The sequence below is a fragment of the Polypterus senegalus genome, chromosome 12 (assembly GCF_016835505.1).
Source record: "Polypterus senegalus isolate Bchr_013 chromosome 12, ASM1683550v1, whole genome shotgun sequence".
In the NCBI taxonomy this organism is placed as follows: Eukaryota; Metazoa; Chordata; class Cladistia; order Polypteriformes; family Polypteridae; genus Polypterus; species Polypterus senegalus.
In genome coordinates this window covers 8,896,460-8,919,802 of record NC_053165.1, presented here as the reverse complement: position 1 = coordinate 8,919,802, position 23,343 = coordinate 8,896,460, and the positions used below count along the sequence as shown (strand labels likewise).

At 37.6% G+C, this 23,343-nt stretch overlaps 1 protein-coding gene across 4 annotated transcripts in view; it reads left to right on the top strand.

Annotated features, from left to right (window-relative positions):
- nr2c2 (nuclear receptor subfamily 2, group C, member 2) overlaps positions 1–15,328 on the top strand; it is a 46,674-nt gene extending 31,346 nt beyond the window's left edge. For 3 of the 4 annotated variants that reach the window (XM_039771062.1, XM_039771063.1, XM_039771064.1), the window contains exons 8-14: positions 880–1,013; positions 1,125–1,302; positions 1,967–2,088; positions 2,207–2,346; positions 6,712–6,849; positions 9,296–9,401; positions 14,629–15,328. In XM_039771062.1, the coding sequence (XP_039626996.1) occupies positions 880–1,013; positions 1,125–1,302; positions 1,967–2,088; positions 2,207–2,346; positions 6,712–6,849; positions 9,296–9,401; positions 14,629–14,803 (993 nt within the window). In that variant the 3' untranslated portion in view covers positions 14,804–15,328. The remainder of the gene's footprint in view (positions 1–879; positions 1,014–1,124; positions 1,303–1,966; positions 2,089–2,206; positions 2,347–6,711; positions 6,850–9,295; positions 9,402–14,628) is intronic. The other variant, XM_039771065.1, reaches the window with a different exon arrangement.
- Positions 15,329–23,343: the final 8,015 nt, after the last annotated feature.

Genomic DNA, 23,343 nt, shown 5'->3' with positions numbered 1-23,343 from the left:
TCTCAAAATCTGATAGTAAAGATCGCATTTACGCTAACAAATGGAAGTTATTACTCTGTGAAATAATGGAACAGTGAAAAGAGACCGAATATATGGAAATAGGTGATCCGACAGAAGTATGTAGATATTGTTTGGCTTTAAACTTTAAGTCAGAGACTTGTAGGTCGTCTAATCCGTGTTGCCATCAGGGAAAAGTAGTGTTTCTTCCCAATGAAGACGCATATCCGTGAGAATTAAAAGATTTGTTGTTTGGTGAAAGTGAAATCCACATGGTTTGGCGAGCAGGGCGCGATACCCCATAGTATTAAATACAAATAATTAAACTATTTGTAATCTCTGGAATATGTGTGTTCTTTTTAATATTTTGACATAATGAAATATATTCATTTATGTAGCTAGGTCGCAGCCACATGGATTTGGGTTGCAAGTAGAGGAGTTGTGTGCTTTAGTTCATCCTTTTTTATCATGGCAGCTGACAGTGGTGGCGTGTTGTGTGTTGTCCAGACATGAAAATGAGACTTTCACTGTAATTTGTACTTATGCCAATACCACTCCTACCGCTGCTACTACTACTGCTACACCTAGTTTAAAAAAAAAAAAAAAGATTTAGAAAGAAAAATATCTTGTTGGAAGACATGCCATAGGCTAATGGTTAACTGTTTCATCATCCTTTCTTAAACATATGCTACTCAAACTCAAAATAGAGGGCTGCAGCAGGGCTTTAGCCCAGTGCTGCTGAGATAAGCTCAAGGAAGGAAGGATGGAATCAGCTCTGGGTGAGACATCAGTCTATCGCAGTGCCCACTCTTTTTCTTTTTTCAGGGCATTTGTACACTAGATATTAAAGCATACCTTTATTCATTATCCTTTGCTTTTAAGGTTGAATCCAGTCAAGGAGATTTGGGAACATTAGCAAATGTGGTTACGTCTCTAGCTAACCTTAATGAATCTCTTAACAATGGAGATGCCTCAGAAATGCAGCAGGAGGACCAGTCTGCTAGCGAGATAACACGGTATTTCCCCTTTAGATCAGTAAACATTTATATCTCTGCATTTAGATATGAAATGTTGCTCAATTGATTTTTCTTATTTAAACAGTTAATGTCACTGTCCTTTAATTGCAGTGCCTTTGACACTTTAGCAAAAGCCCTAAACCCCACAGAAAGCAGTTCTACTCAGAACCTTGCTGAAGGGACTGACTCGGCAGGTGGGACCAGCATCCAGGTGATCAGTCGAGACCAGTCAACCCCTATCATTGAAGTTGAAGGACCACTCCTCACAGATACTCATGTTAGTTTTAAGGTTTGTATTAATGACTAATTGTGGTTGGACACCTTGTTCAAATTTTAGGTTACGATGCTGTCATAAAGAATCTCAGTTCAGCAGTTATTATCTTACAGGGTGTCTCTTAAAAGGATGATGCACTTTGTCCTATTAGTACACTAGCTACCAACACTTTTAGTGAAATGCAGTGTGATAAATATACTGTATATGTGTGTTACACAAGTAAGTTACTGAAAACAATCATTAATGTATGGAAAATAGGTGAAGGACAAGGAAAATCAAAATTGGGCATACATTAATTTTTGCTGATCAGGGAGGATTTGCATTAGAGCACATGTAAGCAAAGTGAAATTTCACATATGAAAGCCATAGTAGGGCGTTGGCCAGTGATAAAAATGGCATGAATCCATAAACACTACAATGCAGACAACTTACACTTTAGCTTTATGTGTTTTTATGTTAAACAACCTTTTTTTTCAGATAAGCAAGGACTTTGAGCACAGATGTACAGTATGGGTAATGCAGGCATGAAAAAGCATGAAATGATGTCACTTGAGGAGTTTAAATAGCTGTTGTGTGTTATCTCTGTGCTTTAGCATCATAAGTCTTTTAATACTCAATAGATGAATCAGATCAAAACCTACATGTAATCTGACTCTTACTGCCATCTCTTTCTTTTAAGCTGACAATGCCTAGCCCAATGCCTGAATACCTGAATGTGCACTATATTTGTGAGTCTGCGTCCAGGCTTCTGTTTCTTTCCATGCACTGGGCCCGTTCCATTCCAGCTTTCCAGGCACTTGGGTAAAATTTATTACATTAATAAAATTAACAAGCAGTATAGCCTACTGTGATTTTTTTTTTTTTCAAAATGTTTGAATTGAGGTTGAAATAGTACTTTTTGTTTCCTTTTTGTTTTCAGTCAGGATTGTAACACAAGTCTTGTTCGAGCCTGCTGGAATGAGCTCTTCACACTAGGGCTGGCTCAGTGTGCTCAGGTTATGAGTCTATCTACAATTTTGGCAGCCATTGTAAACCACCTTCAAAACAGCATACAGGATGGTGAGTTCATGATAACTCGTGTCTTGTTATTTAAATTATTCTCTAGATTTCTGATGAGAGAGGGTGCTACTATGGCACACTGAATAGCACTGCTACGTTCATACCTGGTCAATGTCTTTGTGGAAGTTGCATGTTATTCTTGTGGTTGACTTAACTCTGAGTATTCAATTATTCTTACCACATACTCGGAGACGTGCATGTTAAATTAACTGGCAATTCTAAATTTGCCCCTTATGTATGTGTGTGTGTGTGTGTGTATATATATATATATATATATATATATATATATATATATATATATATATTGTGTGTGTGTGTGTGTGTGTCCTGCGATGGAATGACGTCATATCCAGGATTATGTATACCTCTGTACTGCCAAGACACACATCAGACATCTTGACACTAAATTAGATTAAGTGGGTTTGAGAATTTATTGTTTTGTATGTATGCAAGTTAAAATTTCACTGTATTTGGCAATTCTAAATTGGCCATAGTGTGTGTCCTGCAGTGGGTTGGCACCCTGCCCAGGATTGGTTCCTGCCTTGTGCCCTGTGTTGGCTGGGATTGGCTCCAGCAGCCCCCCGTGACCCTGTGTTCGGATTCAGCGGGTTGGAAAATGGATGGATGGATGTATTCTGCACCCAAGTCAATAATGGCCCTATCTATCTATATAATAATAAATAAATACAGCAAATTTGACTTACTCATTCATCAACAAAAACACAATTTCCTATTTATTTAAAAAAGGATGAAGTTTATTAGGATTGTACATCTAGGCCAGTAGGTATCTGCTAACAAAGGACATTTTAATATGTCTAGGGGGTAAACCTTCCCCCCACAATAGAAGAACTAAATACTCCACAATCTTAAAATTCACTTTGACTGATTTGATTGAAATTTGGTGGCATTGTAGAAAATGAAAATTAGCTGACCTGTGTGTTTTCATTTGTTGATGATAATGCGTTAGCCATTTTTAGGCACAGTGTTTTTGCTCTGAGATGGAATCGTACAGAGACATGGGACTGCCATTTTATGCAGATAAAGGGTGAAAGTTCTGCGAATCTCAAAGGAGCCATGCTTAGCAAGTTGCATCCTTGGGTACAAGCAGTACTCCATAATCTGTCAGCTTCTTCTTATTCCTTACAATACGGTATGAAATAAACACAAATTCAGTCGGGTTTGGGCAGAGGATATGATTGTCGATCTTGTGGCCTCCCCTTGGAGGTTAAATTGCGATGTGTAGCTACTCTGTGGTGTGCAAAGCAAAAACAGTAAAGTGCTCACTTCAAGCCCTGGGTATAACACAAGCCAGGAGCGAAGGCTTGCCTTGGTCAGTTTAAACTTTTGAACAGCTCATTAAAGGTCCCCCATGGACAAAATATAGAGGAAGTGGACTCTGTACATAGTATTATTTCTTTTCCCCTGTTCCTTCTCCTGTTTTCTATATATTGATTAACACATAGGTCACATAGTATGCAGACTATAAATGTCAATGATATATATGGTTGATTTTGCAACTTCTCCCATTGCGATAAGTATCATAGTTCGCTTCCAGTACCAATTTATTTGCGCGAATCCAAGAAACACACAGCGGGCTGATTGGAGGGTGTACCTTACCTCAGCTTCGCTAGCCGGGGCAGGGCCATCCTTACGCTCCTGTTTCACTAATACGTGGGCAGAGCCGCGGGGGATGGCTAGTATGTAATAAGTCAAAGTAAACTGCAATTCAGTGTAATGTTGCTTTTGATGTTAACCCTCCAAAGCTTTGTAACATTTGTGTTACATCCAAAAAAACTGAAGCTACCATTTTTACAGGATGTGCTACAGGGTGAAATTATATTTATACTGAAAATTCCCATTATCCCCATTAATTACCCAGTTCATTTCAAAAGAATACATTTTCCTCTAAAATTGTTTCTTCAAATGACCGTCAACAAAACACAAGGTCTTTCACTAGGAAAAGCAAGAACTGATTTATGGCACAAGTGTTTTACTCATGGCCAATTGTAGGTATCATATTCAAGAGTAAGGAGCTCCAGTGAACTAGTAATATTAGCCCCCAGTAAAAAAATAAAACAAATATAGTATAAGAAAAGTACTCATTTTACTTCTGATACATCCGATTAACCACTATGACTGAAGTCCACTGCTTTGAAATTTCTCTGGTGAAGCCGGGTCACAGAGCTAGTAAACCTACAGTATATAATAGGCCAGATTCAAATTTACAGACAGAAGTAAAGGAGTGAAATGGCTTGCTTTCATTTTTGTGATCATTTTAACACCACACCACACTGCAGACATGTTATGTGAATCCCTTTAACATTCATTGATAATGTAAATGTTTCCTTTAGTAAGCAAAAACTCACAGTTGTATCTCAAAATATGTCCTACTAAAGAAGTGTTACTAATGAGGCCATTGATACCTTGAGTATCAGCCATATGCCTCCAATCATTTGTAATTCCATGTGTAAATTCCTTTTTTTTATTTTTGTGCTGCACTGCCTAAGAAGCTTAACAGAAACAGTAAACTTTATACTGATAATATGGAATTGATGTATATTAGTAGACAGAGTTAGGGGAAAAGCACAGACTTTTAAAGTTGCTGCTTATCTGAGATCCACACTACTTTAATAAACTAGACTTTTCTGTTATATGGTAATCCATTTTTGATTATCTGTTTATAAAGGGTTGTGGAGAGTTAGGAATCAACTCAGAATGAGGTTCCAGTTTATCACAGAAAACACTCCGTCAGGGTGGCCAAACCTGTTATCATTAATTAACCTAACCTGTGCATCTCTGAGTGGCATAAGGAAACCACAGTACCCAGAAAGGCACTATAAGCACATACAGACACCACAGAGACTTTGCTTAGATTAGGATTTGAACCCAGAATTCTAAAGCTTTGATGCAGCAATGCTAGCCATCTCACCACAGCATTGCTTTTGCATATGCATGCACAGACATACCTACTTATTTTGTAGCACATATTTCACAATCAGACTTTTCTTTTAATTCATTTTATTATAGTGAAATCACACAGTAGTAATGAAAATATACTTTAAAGGGGAGCCACTGCAGCAAAAAAAAAAAGACAGTCACAAGATGTGACCTACTGTAGTTACTAAAGTGTTATAATGTAATTCACAGGATTTCTAATTTTGATCGCATCCTAAACTTACCTTATGGAACTTAGAGAATTAAAAAAAAACCCTGGGCTCCAATAGAATTAAGAAAGTAAATGCTGCAGTGGTAACGTGCCTTGTGATGGTGTTCCCCAGGGTAAGAAAAGTAAGGTTTGCTCATTGAATGTGACACCAGAGGTACTGGGAGTCTTGGGAATCTGCAATAAAAGAAATTGGTCTGGTAATATGTTGTCCAGTACTTATTTATGATATTGTAGAGTGCCAAGGATGTGGAGGTGGCTATTTGGTCAATTATAATTGACAATCTGCATCCTTAAGAACGGACATGCAAGTTATGTTATTTGCTAACCCTAAATTGGCCCCCTGTGAGTGTGCGACTGTGCTCATATGTTCATGTTTTGTGTATTATTTTTTTTTTTGCAAATTAATTTGCAGTTACATATGATATTAACAGAATCTTTTTGCCACCTTTCCTCTTTCTTGGTATGCTTAATGTTTTAAAAATCTATTCCTCTCTTTTCTGGTTTCCTTTAATTAATGTTAGAAAAGCTTCATTTTCATGATGTGATAGATAACTATGATGGACATGTGAGGACAACTTGAGCATATCATATTTCAAGAAGTAACTAAATTCTTTTCTTTTGGTTAGGAATATTAGACTTAACGGTAGCCTCAGTCATGTTATGTCTGTTACTTATTTGTCCTTAAGATATCAAAGAATAAAGCAATGCCTGAGCATACAATTGAAATGGAGTCTCCTGCAGCATCAAAACCTAATGAGCAAATGAACTCCTCACAAGAAGGGGTGAGAAAATCCCAGAAGAAAAGTAAAATAATTGTTGTAGCAAAATGAAATGTTCTCATGTTTCTTTCTATCTGTCTGTACAATTTAAATAATGTATAGATACACCTTTTTGTTGTTTTTTTCTTATTACTCTCACTCTTCCTCCTCTGAACATGACATTTTAAAGGAAACTGCGTGTGGACGCAGCATGTACTGTAATACAAAATGATCAGCTGTTGACTGAAGAAATAATATTTCAACTTAATAACTTCAAGTTCAAATTTATTGTCACATGTACAGGGCAACGCGAAATTCTCATTTGCAGGATTGACCAGCACACAAGACATCGATTGGGTGAAGTCTGAATTGTTATATGACAAAAACAATGCTCAGTTTGGAAAATATGATAATCAAATTTACTTCAATTACTCATTTCAGACAAGCTGTCAGGTGAAAGGATAAAGCTGGTGATGGAGCACATATGGAAGTTACAAGAATTTTGTAACAGTATGGCTAAACTTGAAATTGATGGATATGAATATGCGTACCTTAAAGCAATTGTACTTTTCAGCCCTGGTAAGTGTGACTTGACTTTTATAAACTTGTAAAATACATAACAAAGTACAGTGGTACCTCGGTATACGTCCATAATCCGTTCCAGATCTTTTGACTTATACCAAACAGGACGTATACCAAACAAATTTTTCCTATAAGAAATAAAGGGAAAATGATTAATCTGTTCCCATGAAAAAAAATCCTATTGTTATTGGCATATTATACATTGATGGGGTTGTATAAAATAATTTAAATACTGCTTAATACTAAAATATATAAATACAAAAGTAATTAAGTGAAATAAATGAAAATTTAACCTTGCTTTATCTTTTAATAATGTCTTTGTTTTTCACAATCGTAGATACCGCCGTTCTTGACATACGGTATGCAGCAGCCAAGTTCTGGATACGCATGCCACCTTCATACTTTTCAACAATCAATTCCAATTTGCACGAAAAAACACAAAAATCATGTGAAAATTCACAGAGAGTTATAGCGCAGGTTGTTCACTGAATGATAGCAATTGGTATACTGACGCTCGTGGGCAGTCGTGGCTTTGTTTCGAGAGAGGTAAACAAGGGTAGCACGTGAGTCGTATACCAAGCAAAATTTTTCGTGTCCACACAGGACGTATACCACGTTGGACTTATTCTAAAGCGGACGTATACCAAGATACCACTCACTTTTTTTGTTTTAAAGAAGCATTACAATATCTTAAATTGAAGCATCAGGGCAAAATATAAATGCATAAAGGTCATTTTAAAATATTCCAGATACATGTAATTCTGCAGAATGACGCATCATCCTCCCATCTGTCCAGTTTCTAAACCTTTTTTTTTTTTTTTTAACCCATTATAGAGAAGTATGCAGGCAGAAGTTATTATAGTAGCAGTGGACACAATCTTGGATGGGATGCCAGTTTATCATGTGGGGTACAAAGGTCCCATACTGGATCAATTTATAGTTGCTTAAATAACCTCACACACATTTGTGGAATATGTACAGAAAATGCAGAACCTGGAGAAAATCCACTCAGGCACAGGTAGAAGTTGGAAACTTAATACAGAGTTGAACGCTTGCCCTTAGAGCCTACTGTGCCATCCAAAACATAATATAAACAGAAATATCTCCATCACATTTTCTTAAATTTCTTCAAAACACAATGCAGTTTGCTCTAATTAGAGTGGTACAATTGTGCAGCTGTTAACGTTAATGTTGCTCATTTCCATGAAACGAAGTGTGAATAGTATGCCTAGTCGGTACCTTCATAAAGTGTGTTGCTCCTGTTGTAGCACTGCCACATAAATTTATTTGCTGGTTTGTCTTTTGTCTCTCTGTGTTAACCCTGTCTCCGTCTGAGCACTTCTACAGTATAATGTAAGATGGTTGGGTTGGGTATATGTAAATAGGGAGGACCTTTTGTGTGGTATTGGGTCTATTGCTGCAATTTCTGAGCGGGTGTTATGGAAACTGACTCGGATATACAGTTAAAAAAGAGCGCGAAAAGGCAGCTAGGGGGAGAAGAAAAACAGCCCGAGGTTTATGGTGGAAGGGACAGGCTTGACCTATCTGAAGCCAGGAAAGAGATTGTTTCTTGTGGAGGACCAAAGTCCTATACGGTTTGGTGGTGGCCACCTCGAAGAAATCCCGATACACTGAAGGAAGTGGACTGGACAGTTGAAAGGATCGAGATCAGAGTGAGCAATTGATAATCTTTTATTCTGGAATGGCACGTCTAAAGAATTGAAACATTGGGAGATATTTTATCTTATAAAGAGAATAAACTGAGTGGATGTTGTGGGATATTTTGGGTCCGTGATGTTTGTTATTTGTATACTGTATGTGTTGGAAGAGGGGGTGGGTACTTTCAGAATCGGCACATGTCTGGGGAGTTTGTGTGATTTGCATATAAGTCATTAATTATATTTTTCTCTACACCGTTTCATTTTTTGGATAATACAATTTTATCAGTTAATGTAATCCAAAGGCAGTTTGGGGTTTACGTGCAATCCGTAATTAACATAAAACTATAAGCATGGTGAATCGTAGCGGTTACAACCGCTACACTGTGTCCATATTTTTCTCCAGGTACTCCCATTTCTTGTCACATGCCATAATCGTGCAGGTTAATCCGTGACTCTAAATCGGTCTAGTGTAATCAAGTGTGGATGTATACATGGAAGTTCCCTGCACTGATCCTGTGCTCCGTTCAGAGTGGGCTCCCTGCCTTGCACCCAATGCTTTTGTCTCCCTATGTCTCTGTATTGCAAAGGACATTCCTAATTAACCGTGCAAACTGAACTCGGTGGTGTGGCCATCTAACTTCAATCAATTTCATTAAACAGTGAAACTGTCCTCAGGAACAATACTTTAAACATGATGATAAGTTGCATTATATTTTGACAGTCTTTATCATGTATGTCTGCTCATTAACATATTCTGCTTATTCATAATAATAATTTTCTAGATCACCCTGGTATTAACAGTACGAGTCAAACTGAAAAATTTCAGGAGAAAGCACAGATGGAATTACAGGATTACATACAAAAAACTTACCCAGATGACACATACAGGTAAATGGCTTTTGCTTGTACTGGGAGTTGTTTCATTTATGGTTTTGGTTGTGTGAATTTTGAGCTTTTTTTTTTTTAGCAAAGTTTTATATATGGTATGTATTGGCTTTTATCTCAGTAGTAAAATCTCTATAATTCAGCATAAATTCTCGGAGTGAAAAAATGCACATTTTGAATATTTTAAGGGGAGCTTTATTGTGAATGTGTAAATCTAAAGACAGAGTCTTCTAAAGTAACTGTCTGTAAGGCATCACTGTACTTCTTGAATGCTGACTGATAAAATTGAAAAGCTGAATAATAAAGTGGAAGAACATGTCAACTGTGAAGAATTATTTTTTCTCACTTAATATTGCATTTTCAAAGCTGTCACGTCTGAAGGGTCCCTATCATATATATAGTCAACACAGCAGGCACACAAGCCCTCCAGTCTCCAGTCATGACGGAAGAGCTTTTGCGGAATAGGTGGTTTCTTTTGACACGTAGAATATTTGATATTGGGCCACACAATGAGGCAGTGGTTAGTGCTGCAGTATTTGTCTCACTGCTCCAGGAATCTGGGTTTGAGTTTCACCATGTTGAGTGTGTATGTTCTCTCCATTTCTATGTAGCCTTTTCTCCACATACAGTGATTTGATTTCCACCCACTTCCCAGTTACATGCATTTAAGTTAATTAATATATATTATTAACATAATTTGTCATTTAAGAGTAAATAAAGAAGGGGCCTGAGTTGCCTTGAAAGCTTGCATATTGTAATCTTTTTAGTTAGCTAATAAAAGGTGTCATTTTGCTTGACTTCTCACTACATTCATAATGGCTAACATGGTACAACACCCTAGTACTACTTTGTTAAATGAAACCACTTAGCTGAGTAAGCCCCAGATGATGAGGCAGAATGGTGTTAAAAGCACTGGAACAGTCGAAGAGCATTATAAAGAACATTACAAATGCATCTATCCATCCATCCATCCATCCACTTTCTGAAACAGATTTTTTTACATAGAGAGTTGCCAGGGATATTGGGTTCAAGGCAGGAGTAAGCCTGTTGCAGGGCACACTCATGGAGATACTTTCATTCATTCCAGGGTAATTTAGACTTTTCAGTCAAGTTAACTTGCTTAACTGTGGAATCTGGGAGAAAGAAAAGCAGAAAAACACAAACAGACATGTGGAGAACATGGGAATTGTCCAAAGAGCGTTAATCCAGGCAGACTTTGAAATGACAGCTATGTGCTACTATACAGATTTCTACACATTTAGTCAATTAAGTTCAATGAAGAATTAACAAAACAATTTCAGGAGTTTTGATTCAAGCTTAACAATTGTTCATATTGAAATGTTTAATTTCAGTAAAAGTCACATACAAGCTCTTACACATATGATGGGGTGTAATTAGTTAGGAGAAACAAAAAATCAGAATGAGATTGCGGGAAATTAGGATTTTTAAAGTCATATGCTACATAGGAAGAGAGACGTTTCTCGGCCAATTCCTTGTGCTTTTCCACCTTTGTATACCCAATTACTGTATGTATACCAAAAATTATGGTACATGCTTTTTTTAGTCTTTCTTTTCAGTAAAGGCAGGGTATGTATTCTTTTACAGTTTGTTTATGTGTTAAGGCTCTGTCACGTTTGACAACTTTTCCAACAATTTTCATTTGTACAACAACAACAGCAACATTTGTTTATAAGATGAAGAAAGAAAAAATATAAAAATTAGGCAATACTAATTAACATACAATAAAAGTAAGGTCTGATGGCCAGGGAGGACAGAAAAAACAAAAAAAAACTCCAGACGGCTGGAGAAAAAAATAAAATCTGCAGGGGGTCCAGGTCACGAGACCACCCAGCCCCCTCTAGGCATTCTACCTAACATAAATGATCAGTCCTCATTGTATTCAGGGTTCTCATGGAAGAATTTGATGATGATGATGATGATGATGGTCGTCATGTGGACTTCTGGCCTTTAATCCATCAATGTAAGGACATCACGGTGCTTTGATTAGGTGGTGGTGGCGCAGGTTGCCACCACAGAAAACCATAAAAAGAACAGAAGAGAGAGTAGGGGTTGGTACGGATTTTGGAGCCACCATGAATGGTAATGATAATTAATTGAATATACAGAGCATCAGGATTTAACTAAGATGAAGCTATGAGAAAGCCATGTTAAAGTAATGAGTTTTAAGTGCTCCACCGTATTAGCCTGCTGAATTTCTATCGATCAACTATTCCAGATTTTAGGTTCATAACAGAAGAAGGCCGCCCGCCTCACCACTTTTTTTAAGTTTATCTCTTGGAATTCTAAGTAGACACTCATTTGAAGATCTAAGGTTATGATTTGGAGTGTAAGGTGTAAGACATTCCGAAATATAATATGGAGCGAGATTATTTAAGGCTTTTTAAACCATAAGCACTATTTTAAAGTCAATTCTAAATGACACAGGTAACCGGTGTAGTGACATCAAAACTGGGGTGATGTGTTTGGATTTTCTTTTCCGAGTTAAGGTTCTAGCAACTGCATTCTGCACTTGTTGCAATCAATTGGTGTCTTTTTTGGGTGGTCCTGAGAGGAATGCATTTCAGTAATCTAGTCGACTGAAAACAAAAGCGTGAACTAATTTTTCAGCATCTTGCAATGTTATAAGAGGTCTAACTTTTGCTATATTTCTTAAGTGAAAAAATGCTGTCCTAGTACGGTAATCCCTGCGCTTCGACTTTCACAGCTTCACTCTATCGCAGATTTTATATGTAAGTATATCTAAATATATAACGTGGATTTTTTGCTGCTTCGCGGGTTTCTGCGGACAATGGATCTTTTTACTTCTGGTACATGCTTCCTCAGTTGGTTTGCCCTGTTGATTTCATACAAGGGACGCTATTGGCAGATGGCTGAGAAGCTACCCAATCAGAGCTCAATTGGCTCAGCGACAGAGCGCTGAATTCGATTCCGCTGCTTTAACCAGGAAGTCTCATCTCGCTCATTCACCATCAACGTGTTTCGCTGTGTAAAGAGTTAACTTTTGTGCTCTTTTGTGTTTATCTTGTGCATAGTCAAGCCCTTCGTTATGGCTTCAAAACGATCTTCTCCTGCTACTGCTTCAGGGGCCGTGCCCAAGTGCCAACAGAAGATGCTAACGAATGCTAACGAAAGTTTTGGATAGGCTGAAGGAACGGAACAGCTACACTGCTGTAGGACGCCATTACGGCATCAATGAGTCCACGATTCTTTTTATTTAAAAAGGAAAAAAAGAATATAAGATCTATGGCCATAGTGTCCTTTAACCAGGGCGCAAAACGAGTTGTAAGTGGATGTAATAAGGCAGTAGTCCGAATGGAGTCTGCTTTAGGAATTTGGATTAAATACTACTGAAAGAAGAACAACGGCAGTGCTACACAGTCACCTGAAGAGGCTCCTTTAGAAGAGCTGTGACGCTCTCCTTTGTTGTGCATTAAAATTAAACTCATTATCGGACAAGTCGTCATGTCATTGTTGGTAAGAAAACATAATTAATTTTCTACATACAGTACTTAGCACATGTATGTACGTTTAGTGTCACTGTACATGCATTTTACTGTATACAATTTTTCTTGCATTGTACATATTTATTACCGGTGTCCTGTCTATCGTAATGGCTGTAACATATGTGATATCGGAGACGCTCGATATCTTTAAAATAATATTTAGGTTTTACTGTATATACACAGTGTGTTTACATTCATAATTTCAACAAATCTTACCTAATATCTAAGAGAATACAATGGGTTTATGCTGTATAACTGTGGGAAATCTTTATAAGAGTGTGGGAGAGTTTATAAGGGCTTAAAATATATAAAAATAACCATATACAGTAAACATATGGTTTTTACTTCAGCGATTTTCAGCTTTCGCGGGTGGGTCTGGAACGCAAACCCCCTAAATCGAGGAGGGATCACTGTAATTTGATTAATATGTGATTTAAAATTCAGGTCAGAGTTGGTAGTTACCCCTAAATTCTTTACCTTTGTCTTGACTTTTTATCCTAATGTAAGCCTTCATCTACATAACCTTAGCGAGTCAGAATCACCTGGCAGTGCGTGCCTGTGAAGATGAGCACCTAATGTGACATGCCATACGACTCAGACCAACTAGTCTGTGCAGGGGTGAGCTGACACCCAAAGAATGCTCATCAAGTACAATGCATAGAATGTAGTGATGAGGAATAAGGGACGCAGGTGTTTTGAACCTCAAATATGGAAGAGAAGCTTGTGTGTTTGATGTCTTATGCTTTACGTACAAAATGGAATTTTAAAAAACGAGGTTGAAAAGGGGGTAGAGACTGTGGATAAACGCTTTATAGCTGTTAATCTGTTAACTCTTCATATAGCTCAGAGATTGCTGCTAAACTCACTGCAGCTGTCAACCCTTCGTACAACACCAGCTCAGTCAGACAGAACGCTTTTGGCTGTCACAAAAAGGGGTAAGCGCGACCGCACTGTCTGATTGGCACTCACTCAGTAAATGTGAGGTGGGGTGCAATCTCCAGTCGTGTAATTTTGACATGGTGCAGCGACAAGATCAGCAACTGCGGTCAGCAAATCTGATATGCCCCACGACTAGAAGTCACGTAATGTGACATTGGCATTGCCTGGTCAAGACAGTGGATATTTCTGTAAAAAAAACAAAAAAACTCACATTTAAACAACAATAATCTTCTAACCTTCTGAATGTAAATTCCTGGCTAATTTGAAGGAATAAGAAGAGAGTAAAAAATCGTGATTTAAGAGCAAAAAATGTGTAGCAAATGCAGATTGGGTATTGTTCTTTAAGAACAGGGAAGATGGACATTTTTCAGCTGAAAATATACTTCAAATACTGTAATGAAATATGCTTAATGACATAAACAAGCATAAGTTTTTTTTTTAAAACTCCACTTTTTTTTCGATATGGCATGTTTCATTAACTCTGATATCACGCAGAAATGGTTTGTGGTAAAAATATTTGAATTTCAGAAATGGATTCAACACATCTAAATTTATAAAGTACGCTGATTGTTGTGTTGGGGGATTTTGGTGCAGATCAGCGTAACAGGACACTTTAGCTATTAGTTAAACAAAACAAGCTTGATGGACTGAACGTCTTTTCTAAACTATGAAAGTCCTTGAAGATTAAAGTTTGATGTTAAAATTAAGACAAAAGTGCATATCCTTTAAACCTGGTAGGAATTTAAACAGCTCCATTTTCTTTTCAGGCTTGCACGTATTCTCATGCGTCTCCCAGCACTTCGTCTGATGAGCTCCAGTATAACAGAAGAACTTTTTTTTACTGGCCTTATTGGGAATGTTCCCATTGACAGTATAATACCTTACATTCTGAAAATGGAAACAGCAGAGTACAACAGCCAGATCACCGGTACATCGGTGTAGCCCTGTCTCCTTCAGCAGGTGGCCTCTGGTTAAAGCTGGCTTCTATTTCCTTATCTGATGCAAAGCAAAAGGAAGAACTGCAACAGGGCAGCAAGACCAGCTCCATTTTTCTGCTGTGACTGTGGTAGGACTGACCTACAGTAGTAGACAAATACTAAGATTAAACAATCGCAAATCTTTCATTTGATGATTTTTTTTTTTTCTATTTTTGCTGGACCAGCTTCTCCACCTACATTATATGCTTATGAAAGTGAGGAGCGAGCTAACAACTGTCAGGCTTTCAGAAGGCCTTCTTTGTTTGTTTTCTTGGCAGCACTTATTAAGGCAAATATTGGACTGGCAGATACCTATTTTAGTACTTATGCCTTTCTTGTCTTATTTCTTTTTGTTAAATGGTAAAAAAAAATGTAATTATGTTGCTTATGAGTAATGGGTTCACTTGGTAAAACCTGCCCCATATTTGTGTCTGTTTGACAGAAACTAAATTGAACTGCTCCAAAATTAGAAATCGGCGGTATTTTATAAAAGGGGCGTTTAATTTGGACAGACATTTGTTAATATCGCACTATAACTGCACTATTTCAAATGAAAAAGTAGATGTTAAATATCTATATATTTATAATGCTATATTCATTCTCTGGTGGAAAAGAGGAATAGGAAATGCAATGACAACAGAAGAGTAGAGCAAACAAACGTTCAGTAGGCTAGTCAGTCGGTCTGATGGAGGAGTGTGTGCAAACCCAATCTGAGAATGATCATCAACTCCGCTGGTTTTCTTTCATAGGTGTGCTGGAGTCACCGCGAAAGAACATTAATCAAAGATCGGTGTGGTTATGGTCAGCAGAGGAGAAAGACACAGCACTCTGCTTCAAGTGGACTGTCTGTCATGCTGTCCTGCTTCTCTTGCCAACATTAATAGTAAGAAAGCACTTAACAATGCTAAACTGGGGAACATTTGAACATAAAGATGGACTGACCTGGCTGGTGTCCTTATTTTTTATTATATATAATATAGACTATATAACATAACACTCTCAAACCTGCTTAATCCAGTTCAGTGGGCCCGGAAACCTATCCCAGTAATACTAAGTTGCAAGGCAAGAAAAAAACAGAATAGGGGGCACGGTCCGTCACAGGGCACACCCATGCATGGAACACAAGGCCAATTTAGAGTCACATGTGGCGTTTTCGTTGGGTGTTTGGTTTAACTGGAGACATGGAGAGAAAGTTAAAAGTCCACTGAATCTGTGAGGCAGCAGTGCAATCCACTGCACCTCCATGCAGCTCATATTAAAATACGAGGGACCTTCAAAAAGTTTCTGCACTTTTATATTTTTGTTGGAAACGGGTGAAGGCAGAAGGATTAATAATTGGGCATTAAAAAGTTGGTATGACGTTGGCAAAATTGCATTGCAAAAGAAGGTGACTATGTAGAAGGGTGATGTAAATTGTTTTTGAAATTCTTACTAAATAGAGTTAAAAAAGGTGCAGAAACTTTTTGAACATCCCTCGTATATTGTGTCAATAAATTAATGGAACCATTTCAAAACATTATTGGTCACTAAATCCTAAATAAAAAAAAATAAATCTTAGATCTTTATGAGAGTATAATTCAGTGTTTTAGTAGTTGTAGCCTCCTTAGCCTTATGTTTTCCTCTGGCTAAACGAGGCAAACATTTTAAATGGTGTTTCGACAAGAAAGAAATGTTTGTGTTACAGAACCAAAACATCAACATAAATGCAGTAGGAAAGGCACGTCTAGTGTCCAGTTCTGCAGTGATACTGATTTAGTGCTTGTCCTTCATGAGATATGTTTTGAGACGGTCAAAAATGCATCACCTCACAGCTCAATCAGGACAGTACACACTTACATTTTTTTTTTCTGCTGCTTACACACACGTTTGTAGAATATCAGTGCCTGATCCGCATGATGGATGTACCCATTGTGTTAATGTAGACTACCACAGCGCAAGGCTTAGTGACTTCCACATTTCTTCCAACACAAACAGTTACTGCATTGTCAACGGTGCTTAGGGAGCTAATGCCTTTCTTGTCTTTCCATGTGATTGAAATCATTTTACCTTTTTGCTATGCTGAAGCTTCTTGTGGCTGAACTTCTAGATGTATCATGGCAGTTTAGTCATACAGTTCCGCTATTCAAATCAATGTCTGATGACCGTTTCACATTGCCACCACTATCGTTTGACTCAACTAATTCTTCATTTTCAGCTTCTTTTAAAGCTGGCTTTACATTTTTTTTCCTGTGTGTTTTGGTTGAAATTTTATTTACAACGTGATGTTATTTTATTCACTAGATGGCAGCAGAATTCTGTTTCAAGTGCTGTTTGGGTTTAACATTGGACATATGAACAAAACAGCTTAACCCGAGAGACTCTCTGGCTTAGCCGTATTTACATAGAATTCAGAACCCGAGAGACTCTTTGGTTTAACACTAAGGAGGTTAATGAGTGTTTCATTTGTACTTCAGCATATTAAAGAAATACTTTATTTCCCTCCATGTCCTGTCACTTCCAACTGTTGTGATGATTCTTTCTCATATGATGGTTAATTTCATTTATAATTTCACCACTGGTAAATTTTTTTTCACATGTCACCTCATGAATAAACCCAGCAGTACTAGGGTTGAATTTTCCAGTGATGAAAGGTCCTGTGAAGGGTGGTAGGAACTCCTAAATATATTATCATGTGAACGAGTGGCCCACAGTTTGCAAAAAGCTATATTGGCTAGCACAGATAGAAGCCAATGACATTAACTAATATACAGAGTTAATTCTCATCTTTCTTCTACATTTCTTTGGAATAATTATGCCATTAAATTTAGGAGTAACTAAGCCGTAGTATTTTGAAATGGTTCCTTTTTTGATGGGCACAAGACCGTATGGCACACGTACACACTCACTGGGGCCAATTTACAGTGGCCAAATAATAAAGCTCTTCTGTCTTTGGGATGTGATAGGAAAACCGAAGGACCGTGACAAAACTCATGCAGACAGAGACCAGACATACGTTTGAAACTGAAAAGGCTGTACCCTTGGGGCAGCAGCCTCACCTCTGTGCCAGCACGCCACCCATAAATATAACATTCTCAGACATGTGCAGTCTAATTCATAGTCTCAGAATCAATAGGGAGCAGAGCCTACACCGGCAGTGTCAGGCACAAGGCAGGAATCAGCCCTGGATGAGATATCAGTCCATCACAAGGCCCACTTGTGCTTACACCAACACAGACAGGGCCAAGTTTAAAATTGCAATTAAAGCATACATATATATTATAAATATTTTTTTCTATTAACATACATAATTTAGATGTGTGTGTGTGTGTGTGCATTTTAAAACAAAGCAAAAGATGAGGCTTAAGGTCGCAATGAATGTCCCATTTAATTCTGGTGTCAGAAGGAAGAAAAAGAAAAGAAAAGAAAGCAGAATTGTGCTAAACAAATAATCGGTCGTCTTTGAAAAAGATCTTGAGAGGCTGGTCCTCCAGAAGCTGGTCTGCAGTTGAGGCCCAGCTTCAGGTGGGTCTCTGGATTATATACTGGCATGACTTTGGCCCGGACGGAAGTGACCTTATCAGTCCCTCCAATTCTAAGGAAATAAATTAAACAAAAGTTAGCTGATGGTTCCACACTTAATTCCTGCCCTGTATTTGTTCAGCACAGGCCCTTAAAATACTCTCTATATACACTAACTAATATATATATATATATATATATATATATATATATATATATATATATATAAATAAAATGTGTAAGCCTAAAAGTGCAACAATTTTATGTCACGCTTTAAATTGGGCTGATTTTAAAACCTACATATATATGTGTGGTATCATTCTTTTCAGAATTTATCAAACTTTAATGTGATGTTGTTGGATTTTCAGATTGTTATTCCGTTTTTTAAATTATAAACTAAAATATCAAGAAAGTCGTCCATTGAGCATAGTGGACCTCAGTTTAACGAGAACACTCCAATCGGTAAGAGAGTAAATATTTTATTCAACAATATTTTATGCAACAAAACAAAGCCCCCATCGAGCTTTGTATCACTGTTCATTTGGTCAGTTACACAGAAGCTCCGTTAGCTGTCGTGCTGTGCTCACAGAATGACACCTCCTTCCATCGACCCCATAATTTATAGGTGGGAAACTGGAAGGGGTGGAGTCAGTCGCCTTTACTGGGCGTCTTTTTGCTGCTGTGGAAGGAATAGCAGAGGACATGATTAGTGACAGTGCCCCCTCTCAACCCAAAGTGGTCTGACAAACCTTAAACCTGAATGCCTGACAGTATGTGTATGCTATATATATATATATATATATATATATATATACATACACAGGGTGAATCAAAATTATGGTAACATTTGAATGGTGGAAACAATTTATTCACAAAACATACTTCATATGTGCTAGATGATTTACAGGAATGTCTCAACCTGTTCATCATCATGCTCAACACATATACCATAAATTGTCCACAAAATTGTATATAAGTATATACATAGCAGTACCATTACTGTTGACATAATTTTGACTCATATATATATATATATACACATATACACACACTCACAATGTAACATTTTTTTAATTTGACATGCATTTCACATTATTTGACAAGGAGTGATAATTTACCAATATATTTTCTTTTATTTTAAAGATGTTCCCAAAGGTGTAGTGTCTAAATTAAAAACAATTAAAAAGTTGAACGTTTTTTTCCAGTTGGTAGATTCTTCACTAACCTTTTGATCGCATTACCCACTGAGAAGGTCTGCGTCACTTGACCCCGTAAACGGATATTAACTTTTATTTTAAGGTACAGTTATTGTTTTGTTGGCTGCCATGACAATCAATTGCTATATGAGATAAGCTATCTTTTTTTCTTTTTTATTTTGTGAAACAGCAATTTATTTTGAACTTTTATCTTTACGGATTAAATCTAAAGGTTTACACTTCAGAAAGGCTTTGCACAGCAGTAGGTTGCTGTCTTTAAAGAGTGGCTGACACTGTGGGTTTTATGCCGCGACAGGTTTGTTGTTGTCATATTACAAGCTGGAGTTTATTTTAATGGTGTTTGCATTTCAGTAGTGTATGTAGGATAGAATATGTCCGCATTATAGTTGTAACACATTTCTTAGCAATTAAAAGGTTTTAGAAAAGTGGCGTATTAATGGATGTTGCACTTAGTTATTAGAACTTAAGAGTTATGGTGTTGTGCGGCCATCAGTTCTAAAGTCAAGCCTTTAATAAACGGAAAGATCTTTAATACTGCAATGCACGCTGCATTTTGGAAATGGCTTATACTTAGGCCTTGTCTTCAAATTAAATCTAAAATCATAACACTTTACACAACACTGAAATGGTACTCGGAACTTCGTGGTCGCTTAGTCCTACAGTTTAACTGTCGGCACACATTTCATTCAAAACCCATCCTGACATAAAACCCACAGTATTCAAGAGAGCCCATGTATAGTGTACTTTTCGAAAACTGATATATTGAAATGTAATTATATTATTACCTACAGGTATTAAAATGCCTGTCAAAACTGTCGCTTCTCACTGTTCTTTTATGTGAATCCAGCTTTGTACTGTACATGTCATTTCATTAAAAATGAGTGCATGTTCTTTTTTTATCAAAACTTTTCTAATCTAATCAGTGTCTCCTACGTGAAAAGAGGCGTTGCGTTGCATTGTTGTTTTTTGTATATAGAGCATTGCAGTGCATGAATTAGCTTATGCATTTTATTAAATGCTGTATAATGGAAATGTGGTTACAACGTTGTGGCTAAAAATACTACTACCTAAGAGAACAGTTTATACCATTAAAGAACTTACATGTACATTTTGGAGGGGTTTTGTGCCGTTTTTGTTTTTTAATACTACTTTTATAAACCTGTGGGAGAGGACTGCTAGACTCTGCTGTGGAATCTTAAAAAAATTACAGGTAGGGCAATTTTACAGAAACATCTCTATTTTACACAGCATCTGTTCGAATTAATGTTGTTCAACTTGTTTGGTGCCACAGAGTGGCAATATGTCAATATTGATTAGCACAATCCACCTTAGTAAAAAGACAAAGTGTCTGCGCATATGTCTGTGTGTGTGTCCATCCATTAGCTAGGTCTCTGTTTTATGCCATTTGGTATGGGAGTTTTAAAAGCAGTGCTAATATTTGTGATGCACTATCTGTTGGAGTGAAAAATGTAATGCATTTTACTACTCCATACATCTGTGATGCACCATCTGTTGGAATCAATGTATGCAATTAATATTATAGCTACATATATTTGTGATTCTCCATCTGTTGGAATGTAATCAGCTTATTCACCTTCATTAAAGAACAAGTGTTTGTGTGTGTGTGTGTGTGTGTCTGTGCCGTATCAGGGCTGTATCCATGCGGTGGCAAGGTCTGTGTTATATGCCATTTGGCTAGTGACCCAATTAACCAGTACTGTGCCAAATGCCTTAGGCACTTCAGATAATCTGCTGTGGGCTGGCGCCGTGCCCGGGGTTTTGTTGCTGCCTTGCGCCCTGTGTTGGCTGGGATTGGGTCCAGCAGACCATTCCCAACCCGTGACCCTGTAGATAGGATATGGCGGGTTGGATAATGACGGACTGACTGACTGACTGACTTCCTTCAGATCATTCTCAAAAAACTTTGTCTTAGATGGTTATTTTATGTCTTCTGGATTAGCGTGTCAATGGATAAAATGTATTTACAAGAAGGATGGCAATTCAATCAAATATTTGAATGTGCTTAATGTAGGGGTCTCCAGCTCTGGTCCTGTAATGCTACTGTGACTGCAGGTTTTCATTTTTAACTTTTCTCTTACTTATTGACTGATTTTTTTTTTTCACTGCTAATAAACTCCTTTCACCTTAATGTTAATTGACTTGCCATCTAAGACTCAGATCCCCTAATTCAAGGGTCTCAAACTCTGGTCCTGGAACGCTACTGTGGCTGCAAGTTTTCATTCTAACCCTTCTCTTAACTAGTGACCAGTTTTTGCTCTTAATTAACTCCTTTTATCTTAATTTTATTTGACTTGCTGTTTAAGATTCAGACCCGGAGTTGGGGGTCTTCTACTCTGGTCCTGGAGTGCTACACTGGCTGCAGGTTTCATTCTAAACTTTTTTCTTAAATAGTTACCATTTTTTTCTGATACTTAACTTCTTTTCTGTTCATTTTAATTGACTTGCTATTTAAGACTTAGATCCCTTAATTCAGGGGTCTCCTACTCTGGTCCTCGGATGCTACCCTGACTGCAGGTTTCATTCTAACCCTTTTCTTAATTAGTGACCAGTTTTTTCTGATACTTAACTTCTTTTGTATTCATTTTGATTGACTTTCTATTTAACACTCTGACCACCCCCTCCTTCTTTTTTTTTTTTTTCCTTAGCCAAACAAAAAATGAGATTCAAAATGAGTAAACCCATGACCAGTGACTGACGTGTGTCCATCATACCATATCTGAAAATAAAGGAAGGTGAAGGTCTCAGTAATGCTGATCTGCTCAGGTCCACAAAACATCTTAGAAAAAATTAAACTCAACCGTTTTGGAAATGTCTTGCCACGGCGGAATGAGAAAACCAACAAGCCGTGGAATTAAATACCGGGTTTAATTAACAACACAAATTGGCTTCTAATTAAGAAAACTGGTCGGAGTGAAAATTGTTAAAGTGTGAGGCCTTGACTTAGCTGGTCATCTTTTGGTTCACTTCACATCTCGTTTCTGCTTAAGGAAAAAAGGAAGCACCTCATAGGATTAAATCTTAAAACGCAAATCAAGTAAAATGAAGAGAAAGGGAGTTAATTAGCAGCAAAAACATGTCACTAATTAAGAAAAGGGTTAGAATGAAAACCCACAAGCCACAGTGATGCTCCATGAACGAAGTTGGAGACTCCTGACCTAAAGAACCGTATTTAGTACCGCAGCAGTTTCTGGTTCAAAATTGTGAGCCCTTTGTTGGCTTACAGCCCAGTGGCCGATGAAGGTGTGAAGACAGAACCAAAATGATGAACTCAAACAGACAGGGACGACCATGCGGAAAAGGCAAGGGGGTGATTTAACCTGCCAATCTTACATCATGGCACAAATAAGTATTGCAATAAGACACAAGGTGGTCACCCTGCATCATCAGGGTCTCTAAAACATTGAAAATTTAAAGTTTATACAAGCCGTGTAAGGGGTATATGAGAAGTGTGTGTGTCAAGGCTGGCATCTAAATATTAAGTGGATGGGCAAAGGATCGGGTTGCGAGTGACCCCTGTAGTTGGGTGGAATGTCACCGAAGGGCAGAGGAGAACAAGGATTGGAAGGGGTGTGTCAAGTGGTTTTAAAGGGTTGAATGAAATTGTGTGAAAAGGTCGGAGGATGGCCAGTGATGCCAAGGTGTTCAGTTGGCAGATAAGATGGGAAGTACTGGTGTTACTCTTAAGGTTGCCAAGAACTGTAGAACAGGTGGGATGGTCGATTCTGCTCCTGAATTTCTCCGTTAATGAAAACTAGTTCTTTCTTTTAGT